Source organism: Bidens hawaiensis, unplaced genomic scaffold (genome assembly GCF_021521415.1).
Source record: "Bidens hawaiensis isolate Kalapana, Puna unplaced genomic scaffold, B.hawaiensis_p1.1 tig00035048_1, whole genome shotgun sequence".
Lineage (NCBI taxonomy): Eukaryota > Viridiplantae > Streptophyta > Magnoliopsida > Asterales > Asteraceae > Bidens > Bidens hawaiensis.
Window position 1 is genome coordinate 138054 of NW_027505344.1, and position 13702 is coordinate 151755.

The 13702-nt window shown below is 33.9% G+C and overlaps 2 protein-coding genes across 2 annotated transcripts; both read right to left on the reverse strand.

Moving 5' to 3' along the window:
* Positions 1-1931: 1931 nt before the first annotated feature.
* On the reverse strand, positions 1932-2845 carry LOC143612596 (protein FAR1-RELATED SEQUENCE 12-like). Its single transcript, XM_077086544.1, has 3 exons — positions 2592-2845; positions 2535-2541; positions 1932-2285 (listed from the first exon to the last, which is right to left on the reverse strand). Exons 1-3 carry the CDS (start codon positions 2843-2845, stop codon positions 1932-1934), a joined length of 615 nt encoding a protein of 204 aa, XP_076942659.1.
* A 5485-nt stretch (positions 2846-8330) lies between these two features.
* LOC143612595 (zinc finger CCCH domain-containing protein ZFN-like) lies at positions 8331-12577 on the reverse strand. Its single transcript, XM_077086543.1, has 6 exons — positions 12348-12577; positions 12193-12255; positions 11955-12074; positions 11334-11627; positions 10194-10508; positions 8331-8808 (listed from the first exon to the last, which is right to left on the reverse strand). The coding sequence occupies exons 1-6, from the start codon at positions 12465-12467 to the stop codon at positions 8572-8574; spliced, it is 1149 nt and encodes a 382-aa protein (XP_076942658.1). The 5' UTR covers positions 12468-12577; the 3' UTR covers positions 8331-8571.
* Positions 12578-13702: the final 1125 nt, after the last annotated feature.

Genomic DNA, 13702 nt, shown 5'->3' on the forward strand with positions numbered 1-13702 from the left:
TAAATAATTGAGGGTTTAGTTTATGATTACAACAACAATGTTATTACGGTTGCTTAGCTGGAGGTAATTGAGTTATCTACATAGTGACCTTTGTGTAACGGTTCAACACAGGGTCGTTTTTTAATACGGGTGGGACATTTCAATCCGCAATCTTTTTTGTTAATCTGTAATAGAAAAATTGTAAATAATTGATGTGTTAGTCTATGATTACAGTAATAATGTTATTGCAATAATAATCTAATTTTTTGACCTGTTTGAGGTTATACACAACCCAGGTTGGCCCGTTTGTAAGTTGATGGGCCGAAATTGTTATATTTTTTGATTTCCTAATGGTTACCAACATAATTATTGGTAGTCTAACTTTTCAAACAACCAAAGGGAAGACTAATGATTGCTATATAAGTGATTGTACAAACTCTTCAATAGTTAAATATTTATCAACTAATACTTAGGATGAATGTTTAGTTATATCTCTTTGTTCGGTTTTAACTCTAACAGTTTCGTTTGGTAACGATTAAATCAATTAGTAATCAACATGTGGGCTGTAGCCAAACAAACACAATTTCTTTCTTTTGAGTCCATAGTTTTGGGCTAAAATACAGCAAACATGATTTTAACATGTTTCGCCCAATCCCATCAATTTTTAATTAAAACACGAAAAATGGATTGGAGTGCTTTGGGTAGTGGCGCTACGAATTAGAGTAGCTGAAGGTAAATTTGAAGTGGCATGCTATACTTGGTTGAAACCTTAGATATTAATATATATAATGTATGATTTTGAACCATAATCTATGACCCCAACTTGATTTTTTCCCATTACTGCTTAATAATGTATTGATTACAGATACATAATCAGAACGTGTTGCTGAAATGTTGGTGCGGCAACTCGTATTCTTTTGTGGCGACTCATAAGTGACTAAACGGTCTAATCGTGAATGAATGTATTGCTGAAATGCATTAATCTGTTCTTTCTTGTATCTTACTTTGTTTATTGTTGTTTCGTATCAGTTTCTTTAAAAACTAATTTAATTCCTTGTAATTTTGGTAGACACTTGGAAATTGGAATATAATTTGATGAAAGTTTGCAGTATATAATTGCCTTCACTTTATTTTAATCAATGCCAAACATCAATTGTAATCTCTTGGCCGACATGCTCACCTTTCGGGTCAGTTTCGGTAGCTGTTTAACCGTGGTCGCATAACTCGGATAATGTTTAATCAGGTTGCGTGTTGCTTAGGGTCGGGTTCGGTCGTCAAGTTTGGGTAAGCCAACTGTTGTTTAATTGAGTTTTGGGCGACTTTGGGTCGGGTTCGAAAATCGAGTTTGGGCTGGTTTTGAGTCTGTTTTGGTAATCGATTAGGGTTAAAAATGAAGTAAACAACACCCGAACCGAAACAAAGCGCTCACTTATAAATCTTGCATTTACATGTTTCCTTTTACTGCTAACCAAATACTTCCTTTTATCCATTTATCAAGTGTAGAATGTTAATTTTGACTTTTTGAGGATCTATTCTTTCAGTTTCCAAAGAGAGATTTGATTTGGAGAACTAACTTCAGATTCATGTATAATTTGCTATCCAAAGTCATCCAAAATGACATGATTTGTTAATCAAATCACATAAGCTCAGTTTATTGCAAACTCATCAAACTTTTTATTAATGTGAACAAAATTTTGTTTCTGTTTTTTCATAAACTATACCGAGTATAAATTTTGCTATAGCCAATGCCGATGCCATAACGAATAACCCAGCACTGATCGAATCCATGTTGCATTCCCCGCCGCAAGTAAAAAAATCAAGACGACCTGCTACAGACCGAATTTCCGATGTGTCTCCACCGCACCGCGCGGGCTCTTTACTAGTATATATTTATATATATATATTTATAAACAAAAATGGGTCGGGTTTTCGTGTTTGAAAAGTAACGAATGTTACACTTCTGCCTTTCCCCTTATGCCATTAGTTTGATATCTAACTTTGGTTAATGCTTCTATGTCCGTGAATAACATATTACATATATTTTCAGTTGCAAACATTATATCACGGACAATCTCATTAGCCTTATCAACGTTTCCAATAGCAACATCTTTACCAAAAATCGAACACTTGCTTTTATTTGAAACTGCATCCCTCATCCAACGTCTCAAAATATACTTCTTTGGAATCTCGTCAATCTCAAAAACTCTAAACGCAACAAAAACATGCCGACACAACAAACCATATTGCTCAAACCTTTTGCAGCTATATGAAGCAGAAAAATCATTATCATCAACAATGATAGATACCTGTGAAATAATAAACAATTGGTTAAAAAAACTTCAATAGAATAATTACTCTACTTTTAGAAATAATTACTCTACTTACAAAATTATGGTTTTATTTCAAAACTCTATACACTACAAAATTATTTTTCTTATATATCATAATGAACATCATAATTACTCTAATTATACTCATAATTACTCTTCAACTAAAAAAACAAAAAATATCTTATTTGTCACAATTGACATCAAAATTTCTCTACTTATAAAAACAATTACTCTACAACAAAGACAACAAAAAATTATTCATAAAAAAACACTAAAAAGTACCTGAATGAAACATTTTCCAAAAGCTTATTTATCTTTAACATAGATTTTTGCATTTTGTCCATCTTCAACAATTCTAAGGGGATAACATTTGTTAATACTACAATATATTTCTTCTTGAACATCCCAAATATTGTCTGGGTGTATCTCTTAAGAGCATCAACCTCTAGTTCTAATTCAGTACATCCATCGGGTTTCGTATTTCTCGTGTCATTATCATTTTTTCGATGAGCATATCTTTGAGTTTCAAGCGCCATATCGAAATGACTAAAAAAACTCGACAAGAGTTAGTTGTGAGTTTGAAACAAGACCAAAGAATTGATTTTCGCTCTCAGACCTTGATGTAGTGCACATAAGATCCGATAAAGGCTCATCGTGGTAATATGCTGAAATCCACATTGATCTTAAACCGAACATAGTTGATATCCAAGAATTATCAATAAGACCAAATTAATTCAATATTTCATGTCATTTCATCTCAAACTCATCAGGTTCAATGAAATATGTCCAAACTATATTACAAATACGACGCTTAAAATGCTCATTGTTACACAATGCGGGCCAACTTGAAAAAAAAAAGAAAGATTTAAGATCATGACAGAATATACTTTGTAATAACTAAAAAATGCTTAAAAAATAATTACTCTACTTAAAAATTGCAGTTTTATTTCACAATCTTTATACTAAATCTAAACTCTACATAAAGTTATGAGCAAATCTCACAATTATTCTAGTTACCAAATGTTCTAGTTACACAAATAATTACTCTATTTAAATCTAAGCTCTACAACCTACAATTATTCTAGTTACACACATAATTGCTCGACTTGAGTTTTTAATCACAGTAAAAAGTTATGAGCAATCTCACTAGTTTAAAAATAAATATAATTACTCTACTTACGAAAATAATTACTCTACTTAGAAATAAAACAATAATACTAACCTTATAAGCTATTTTCTTCATGATATGCCACATGCATAAAATCTATGCCCCCTCTCAGTAAAAACAGATTCAATAACTTGCTTTATAGCGGGATCTTGATCGGTAACAACAACCTTTGGTTAGCGCCCAAATGCTTTCAGAAAACATGTTAGTAACCATGTATTTTCAATTGTCTCCTTTGCAATAAGACCAGCTCCAAGATTAACATTGCGAAAATGATTATCAATTCCGGTGAATGGAACAAAAACCATCTTGTATCTATGCACAAAAAGAAACAAAATAAAAGGAAATGTAAAATGTTTGACTATGCAAAAAAATAAATAAAAAGGAAGAAAGTCTTTACTTATTGGTATTGAATGTTGCATCGAAAGATATTACATCACTAAAAGTCAAATAATTCTTTTTACAAACTTCGTCTATCCAAAATAATCCAGTTAGACAACCACTCTCATCCACAGTAAAGTAAAATGAAAAATTATGAAGATACTCTTTCTTGTTTAATAACCGTTGAACAATCATTTTGGCATCAAATTCTCCAATATAGCAATTCATATTTCTTTTAAAATTTTTGCAGTCCGCAACAGTTACGCCAACATCATCAAAACCACCATATTCTGTCCTCAAAATATTAAATGATCTAACAGGACCTAGATGTAGCGTGGATAAAAGAATATAACCTCTTTTTTTGCATAACTGTCAAATTTCGTGATGAAGGGAGAAAGTGCATATCTTCTTGGGAAATCAAAGTGTGATTGTGTTCGTCAATAAACTTGTTTATCTTATATGATTTGCCACCATCAACAGTGCATAATGCAATCTACGCTAGACAACCGGTTCGAACAGAAGGCCTATTCCTAAACTTCTTTGGTTTTTTTCCTTGATGAACTTCTTCAAAAGAATCAAATTTCTTTTGTGGCTTAGATCCCTCTTTTGAGCGTATAAAATACTTATATTGAATAATGCCATTCTTTTCAGTTTGAGAACCTTTACGTACCAAAAAACCGCGTTTATTAGCATATTTTACAAAAATACTGATATGAAGCATCCAAAGATGGAAAAATCATGCATTCAGCTGGTTTTAATGAAGAAGATACAACAGGTTTGAACTCTCTTCCGACAGTTATATCTTCTATTATGTTATCTACATTAAGATCAATCAAATGTATAATTATCTACATACAATGAAGCTCAAACATATAATTACACTACATATGTTTAAATAATTACTCTAGTTAGGATTAAACAATTACACTAGTGTCTAGTTATACAAAGTAAAATATCTACAATAAGATCAAACATATAATTACACCACATATGATTAAATAATTACTCTATTTAGATTAAACAATTACACTAGTGTCTAGTTATACAAAGTAAAATTATCGACAATAAGATCAAACATATAATTACACTACATGTGATTAAATAATTACTCTATTTAGGGTTAAACAATTAAACTACTTATTCAAATAACTATTCTACTTGGGATCTAATAATTACTCTGTGAAAATAATTACTCTAGTTATACGAAGCTGATTGAAACCGATTGATAACTTATGCAAAATACGCTAAGTATAGGTAGCTCAACAAATCAATAAAGTAATTGCACTTAAACGAGGCTGATTGAAACTGATTGAAGAACTACATACCTTCAATTTCAGTGTCCATGTCTTCCACCATTGAAGAAGTCGATTAATCGAATGCACGATAAGATTTGAGAAATTAAGAACAATTGATTTAGTTGCAGCTACTCCGGAATGGCATTGTAATCTGTTTTTCAATTGATGGAGATTATATAACTAACAAATGATCAGCGTTGAAGAAATTAATTACGAAATTGTCACCGTTCAATTCTTTGATTCATACATTTAGTACGGTTTTCATTTGTATTTGATCCATCTCCTGTAAATATATACTCCATCCGTCCCATTAAAAGTGTCCATATTTCCTTTTTTTTTGTCCCATTACAAATGTCTATTTTCAAAATTTATTAACCAATTTTCAAGTTTACCCTTAAACACACACAACTAGTATTAATAAACAATATTGATGGACCTGATTTCCTAGGGCATAATTGTCCTTTGGTAAATAAAAAAAGTAATCATTCAATCCATCTTAAACTTTATGTTTTTCAAACCATGACTTTTAATGGGACGGAGGGAGTATATTTTAATGGAGACAGTGTGAAGAGGAGGAGATGAATCCATCTTCCAACTCTTACACAAGGCACTGTCTAACTACCTGCAGCCACCGCTATTGCAACTACCGGCAACCGCTGGTCACCGTCGCCCCTCCACCCCCGGCCACCATCGGTACTTCAGTCGTCTAACGCCGTCGTCGTTGTTCCAGCTGACAACCGCCATCGCCACCATTATTCGCTCGAGGGTCACCGCCACCCACGTGTCGTGGGTTCGTTCAACTAGCGTCATTTCGTTGAACCTTGAAATCTCAACTGGTTAGTCATTAAACAAGGTTTGTTGTCTCATCGGTATATTAGATAGATCTAGTTTTTATCGATGCTCGTATTCATATGTAACCGGATCTTTCAGGCTTCGTTTATTATGTTTCCGCTGCGTTTTTATTAATTAACCAATTATTTATTTAACCGGGTTTTGGTAAATAAAATTTAAACTGAACATCACTGAACCCCAATAAGGTATGGACCCGTCTTGTATCATATTAGGTCGGGTAAAGGAACCTTAGGTGACGGTTTCTCTTCAGTCTTTGTGGGTTTCATAAAGTAGAAATTAAGTATGTGACAAGATTATGGGTTTGGTTAGAATTTAACTCGTCAATGGCATGTAATCGGTTTAAAGGGAATGATGGCATGGCATGGCATGAAGATGTTTTTTAGTGAACTGAAACCGGTAACTGAAGATTTCTTAATGCTTGGTCTTGCTCCAGCGTTAAATATATGGCATCTTGGGGTGAAGTTATGTATATTGACAAAGATGTGGGTCGAGTGTAGATGGGAAATGGCTTGTTCCGGTCAGGGAGTTTTCGGGATGGACTCCGTCCTTTAAAATAAGAATTGAAGAGGAGAAGAACCGTGACTCTGACTGTTGGAGGGGCAAACATGGAGTCGGAAGATGATGCGGTTCAAGTGGACGGATTGAGGAATGACTATGTGTATGATGATGAGAGTGAGAGTGAGGGAACCATTACACATATAGATAGAAACCCATAGCCCAAACAACTTCTTTTTTTATAAACAACCAGATAAACACCGACAAGCTACCTCCACAACCGGGAAAGAAGCCACCAAAAAAGAGCGCAACAAGAACAAACTACATGAACGAGAATTTACACCAATTCGATTATTCTATACTTCTACTTTTTGACTTGTGATTGAACCAATGGAAGTCAAAAGACTTGTGAATGAGTCGATAAACGGTTAATTGAGCCAAATTAAAAAAATAACTAAACAACGGATCAAATGGGCTGAAAGTCACCCAAAGTCTATTTCTAATGTTAGGAACTGAAGACTTATAAAAAAAAATACAAAAATGGTCAAACAGTTCGGCCAGCTCCGTCCAATATTGTAAAAGTAGGTTTCCAAGACCGACTACTCCCCGAGTACTCGCTACAAGGTATGTCGTCGAGGGGAGTTTCTTTAATTCCGCCTAGTTACTAAGAATCGATTAAAGGTGATCAAACTCTGCCAGTGTCACATCTAGTCGGTGAACTTGGGCCGATTTTGACTTTAAAAAAATAAAACATAAGTCATATTTCTTTAATATTAATGAATAAATATCATTTACCTAATAACTATCAATTTTTAAAATATTTATTATTTTAAATTGTACTTCTCTTATTTATATTGATATTCAACTATTTTGTTATAAATATTAGTAAACTTATGATATTTAGTATATATATAACATCCAAAAATTAATTTTCTTTATATTTACTATGTTCGTGTACTCTCCGAGTACTTCCCGAGTACTCCGATTACACCCCACTCCCCAGTCGGCCGCCTAGGGTCCGTCTAGCAACTTTTGCAACTTTGGCTCCGTCCAAACTAAAGTTTACCCATTTTAACCCAAACCCATTTGATCAGTTAACCAACCAGCCCGACTAGAGGGGTATAAAACCGGTTTTAAATCCAAATCGAACCGGTTTGGTCAACGGCTGGTCAAAACTGGTTTGACTCAAACCGGTTCGGTTTATAAACCAGTTTAGACACAAGATAGGCCAACTTGGTCACGTCGGTTCGGTTTTTAAACCGGTTTTTCTCAAACCGGTTCGGTTTTAAAACCGGTTTGGTAGATCTTAAGGGGAACCGGTCCTGAAACTGACGGTTTGGGTCAGTTTGGGAACCGGTTTGGGTGAAACCGGTTTTTCTGTACACCTCTAAGCCCGACCGGTTCATGTTTTCACCTCTACTAATAGTAATATAAGTAGCAAAAATCAACCAATATCAGAAGCAAAAGCACTAGGGGTATGCAATAAAACCAAAAAAACCCGAAATCGAATCGTATCCATGAACGAAAAAACAAATCAAAATGTGAATTCGGATTTTGGTTTGGTTTGGTTCATTATCGTATCTGAATTGTGAATTATGTTTCCCGTTTGGTTATCTGTTTCACAAATCTTGCTTATACTGATAACCAAATTGATATCATCCAAATAAACCGAATATAACCGCTTTAATCAGATAACCAAACCATATAAACAGAATAAATCAGTTTAATCTGCACATTTCTAATTCGGATCGGAAGGACAGTAAAATTCAAAACCAAATAAACCGGATCGAGTCAAAAACATAAAATAAAATAAAATAAGCAAAACATTAGAAATCAGAAAAGCATGATTTTGAAATAGATTATCTGCTCACATGTGGTTAAAGTTAAACCAAATGTGACAAAAATGAGGAGTTGTACAAAGCATCAACACAGTTCTACAGGTTGATTTATAAGAACAGGTTGACTTTAACATGTATTATGTACATCTCCAACGATATGAATAAAGTTACAAACTTTTTTTTTGTTTTTTTTTCCATAGGCTTGTGGAAATAGAAGTCACGTGAGAGGCTCATGTTCATCCCTCTGTGTCAATGTTGTCGTCACTTGTTGAAATTTGTCTTCTTTCCGGGGTCATATTTAACGAGCCACTTGTTGAAGATGAGCCTAAAAACCGGCGCACGGCCGGACTGTCTGCTGCTGATGTGGATGCTGAGATGTTGTAAGCGAAGAGTCCCATTGGGTGGTCAAACTTGCAACTTGGGCCGAATTTGCATATACCGTAACGAGAGTAGAATATGCATAACGGCTCTCCCTATAATAAAATTGAAATAAAAATTGTTATTTATTATAGGGTCACAATTTCTCAAGTGTTTAATAAACGAGTCATGTTTGGGTTGGCCTGTTTACCTAGATGGGTCGTGTTCTTTAATTAAACAAGTCATCCTCCTAGCCCGTTTGACCCATTTTTCACAAACCACTAACCCGATTAACACGCTTACAACTTGATTACTACACGTTTAAAATTGAAAATAATTAGGTTTTGGGTTATCATATCGTTTATTAAACGGGTCGTGGGATTGACCTGGTTAAGTAAAGGGTTCGTGTTTGACTTGACTTGTTTACCCGTTTAAGTAAGCACATCGATCTCCTAACCCGTCTAACCCATCTTCTAAAACCATCAACTCAATTATCACGCTTAAAATTGATTATTACCAGCCGGCCTGTCAACCTATTTGACTAGCTTTGATGAATGGGTTAAACGGGTTGTGTTCTGGTTGACCAGTTTAAATGGGCCGCGTTTAGATTGACCTCTTTAACCCATTTTTTACCTGTTTAACCCATTTTTGATATGTTTAGCCCATTTTTTTTACCTGTTTAACCCATTTTTGACATGATTAACACATTACAAGCTGCTTACAACCCACCAACTTGTCAACCTGCTTGACACGTTTAGATAGATGGTTTAAACGGGTCATGCTCAAGGTAGATGACTTTAAGCAGTTTGATGTTTTGTACCGGAATAAATAAAGAGGTCACGTTCAGGTTGACCTGCTTAGCATGCTTAAGTAATCAGGTTGACCCGCCAGCCTGTTGTTAAATACGTTGATCTCCTAACCCATTTCTGGCCAGATTAACCCGTTTTTTACAAACGCCAACCAGATTAACATGATTAAAACTGTCTCACTGCCCGTCAATATGTAAGCCTGTTTGACCCGTTTAGATAAATAGGTTAAACGGGTCATGCCTCGGGTTACGCAATTTTAATTGTGTGCAGGTTAGGTTTGATGATTTTTACACGAATAAGTATACTATATGGGTCGTGTTCAGGTTGACCTGTTTAATTAAATGTGTCGTGTTTGAGTTGACCTGTTAAACTTGTTTTATTAAAAACATCGACCCGCCATTCTGTTTATTAAACAGGTCGACCTCCTTACCCGTTTAAGACATTTTTCTTACAAATTGACAACCTGATTAACACGTTTACAAATTGATTATGACATGCCAACCTGCTTGATAAGTTTAGATAAATGGGTTAAATGAGTCGTGTTCAGGTGAATTTAATTGGGTGTTGGTTAGATTTGATGTTTTTTACAACCCAAACCCCTCAACCGGACATGTTTGGCACCCTAATTATTCTATTAAGAAACTATATAATCATGACTAGAATAGGCCCATTGGGCCAACAACAAAACTAACCGGACGTAAAGGGAGGCCCATTGGGCTAAGAGCACAATCAGGGACAGGAAGAATTCTTTCTCTTGGATGATGAAATCTACAAACTGCACCAAATTTACAGTCACCGGTTTTCATGTAAAATTGACATTCGGGTTGACCGGGCCTTTCAGGGAACACGTTTTCGCTTGGTAACGCATAATATCCGGTACGATATGAAGGATAAGTTCCTTGCAGTGCTTCATTAGCTGCTTCATTTTGACTTGAAGTGCCATAAGTCTGACCATTTCCACCAGTTTGTTGTTGATTTTCTGAAGATGAAATTGAACCAAGTTGACCCTGAACAAAATCTTCAAAATGTAAGATTATAAAGTTGACTAAGCTAGTGTTTTCTTGAGTTCCAGAAGATGAATCGAGCTGATTGTAAACGAGCCAGAGCCTAAACATATGCTTGTTTAATAACCGAGTATGAGCCTAAGCTTCACTTATCAAGCTCAAACTAGCTTGTGGGCCTATTATTTTAGTAATTTTTATATAACACATATTTATATTATATCTATTATTATGTATATAAATATGATAAAATTAGTTAAATAATATGTATTATGTTTACATACAGCGGCTAATTCTAAGCATATGAATAATCAATTAAAAATGCATATAAGTTTATTAATATATACTAAAAATGTTGCTAGCGGCTAATTAAAAATGCATATAAACAGTTTTTAATTGTAAGCATATGAATAATCAATTAAACCTTAGCCCGAGCTTCAGTTATCGAGCTCAAGCTAGCTTGCTAGCGGCTAGCCTATTATTTAGAAATGTTAGTACAATTTATATTTATATAATATCTGTTATTATATATAAAATATGATAAAAAAATATAAATAGTATGTTGCATATACAATTTTTAGTTATAAGCATATATAATATAATAAATTTAAAATGTATACAAAAAAATTAATAAATAATAGATGAGCTGGCCCCGATCCAAGCTCGAGGTTGCAAAAACTACTAACTCAGATTGGGCTGTTTACACCCCTACCCGTATCGACCCATTAGCCAAGCCACCCATTTATATAAAAGTAAACTACTGTTATATTATTAAGAAGTAATGATAAGAGTGATGTTTAATAAAACAACATATATCAAAAGACAGCTTACACTGTATGCACTCCATCCTGGAACTGAAACCACACCTTGTGGCAGAATCATCGGTACATAACTTGAAGGAGCCTGCCAGCGTGGACTAACAAAAGGAGTTCTAGACAAAGACCAATTGGTCAATCCTCCTGGGTATGACTGTTGACCTGGACTGGTTGGTGACTGGACTGTAGGATACGCTGGAGAACCGCGATATGAAACCATCATATTAGACGGTTGCGGGTGGTGGAACTTGCAAGTGCTTCCAAATTTGCATTGTCCTGTTCTTAGATAATAAGCGCATTCAGCCTCATTCTGCATCACAAACAAAGAGATCGTGTGTCAATACTTGTTAATATTATTTTTAAAAACAGAACTAATAAAGTAAATATAACGATAAGAAGCTAATAACATAAAAAAACCAACATGCTCAACCTAATTTTGATATATTAAAGTCTTGAACTCGTTTAACATGTATGTATAAGTATAACTAGGCATGTAAACAAACCGAACAAATTAATACAAATTTAGCAAATTCAATATAACAAAATTGCACATTTGGAAACTTTTTTCTTTTGCATAATGAAAAATATGTTGGTTTTTTATGTCATTAACGCAACAATAGAAGATGCAAATGCAAACCGTTCGAAGTGGATAACCCAAGACATTTAGTGAAACTCTTCCAGCAATCCCAGCCTTGTCCCGGGGATGATGAAACTTGCATGTTGCTCCAAATTTGCAAGTACCCGTTTTCAAATAGAACTGTCATAAATTTGGAAAATAGAAAATGAAACAGCACCAATAATTAATCAGTATATATTTAAAATCACTAGCAAATAAACAAAAGGGTATTTTTTAACATTTGAGAATAGATACTTACCTGACATTCAGGTTGTCCTGCTCTTTCTGGATATTCTCCTCTCATTTTGGCAGTTGCAATGGCCTAGAACCAATTAGGACATTATTATAAAAAGAGAAAACAATAAATGAACACAAGTAATAACTATTATTGATCAAATTGGGTTGACCCGTTACCAGTTTTCTGTTAGGAGGATGATTAAAACGACATGTTGCTCCAAACCTACAAAGGCCGGTTCTGATGTAATAAGAACAGTCAGGCTCCCCTTCACGCACAGGATAAGGCCCCGCTTCCATTACTTCTGTTGATCACAAGCTTAATTTTGACCATACATCTGAAATATTATGAATTTGTGTTAATTGATCTAGATTAATTAAAAAGATGCCTAAGTATGAATCTGTTCATTTGTCTTCATGTAACACTTAACTCATCCAACAACATATTCTTTTTCTTAACGCTTTATTCTTTGTTAATATTTTTTGTCGACTGCATACAGATACACTTTGGTATTGTGAACTTGATTTAGTTCTTATGGTTTCTATATCTGAAGAAAGCAATTTACATGTATAATCATACACAAAGATGTACATATATAAAAGAGTGAGTACAAATAAGAACCACTAAATATGTAAGAATCATTGTATTCACCGGTGAATGCACTTTTTGTTAAATCATTAGCAAATTATATTGTATTCACGGTTGTATAACATATTCACTAGTGAATACATGTATTCATCCGTTAATAAAACGGTTCCTAACTGATTAGCAGTTCTCATTGTTTTATCAATATTTCATGTCAATTGCATACACGTACTCTTTGTTATTATGGACTTGAATCAATTCTCTTATGGTTTCTCTAGTTGTAGAAAGCAAGTTACATTGCATTTAAAATCATGCACTTACATATAAAACAAGTCCATATATGAATGAAAAAGCAACTTTCTTTCCTCAAATAGATTAAAAGAAAGCAAGTTAGATATGTAATCAGTCTATTTGAAAAGCTACATTTTCATATTTAAGTGCATGACTAATCTATATGTTGAATAGTTACATATATAATATGTAAGTGCAGTTACATTTTCTTAAATGTTACGAAGGAGTAAAGATTAATCATGTACATGTTTGATTACCTGCCTCTCTATTGTAATTAGATCATTTTATTGCTGCTTTTAATTAAAAGAAAGCAAGTTACATATATAAACATGTACTAGATTAATAATAATTCATACACATGACACTCAAGCATACATAATGATAATGTATTCAAATGAGAACACAATATATGTTGAATCAATAGAACTACAGTGTATTTACACTTCACAGTTGTATAACATATTCACCAGTGAATACATGTTTTCATCCATTAATAAAACGGTTCCTATATCTTTAGCGGTTCTCACAGATCCCAACAGTATACACACACAGCCAAACGCATAAATATACGTACATACAGGGTTTAGTTCAAACGATAACCACTAAATATTTAGAAACATTAAAACACAGTACTTGTGCATACATAGGAACTATGTGA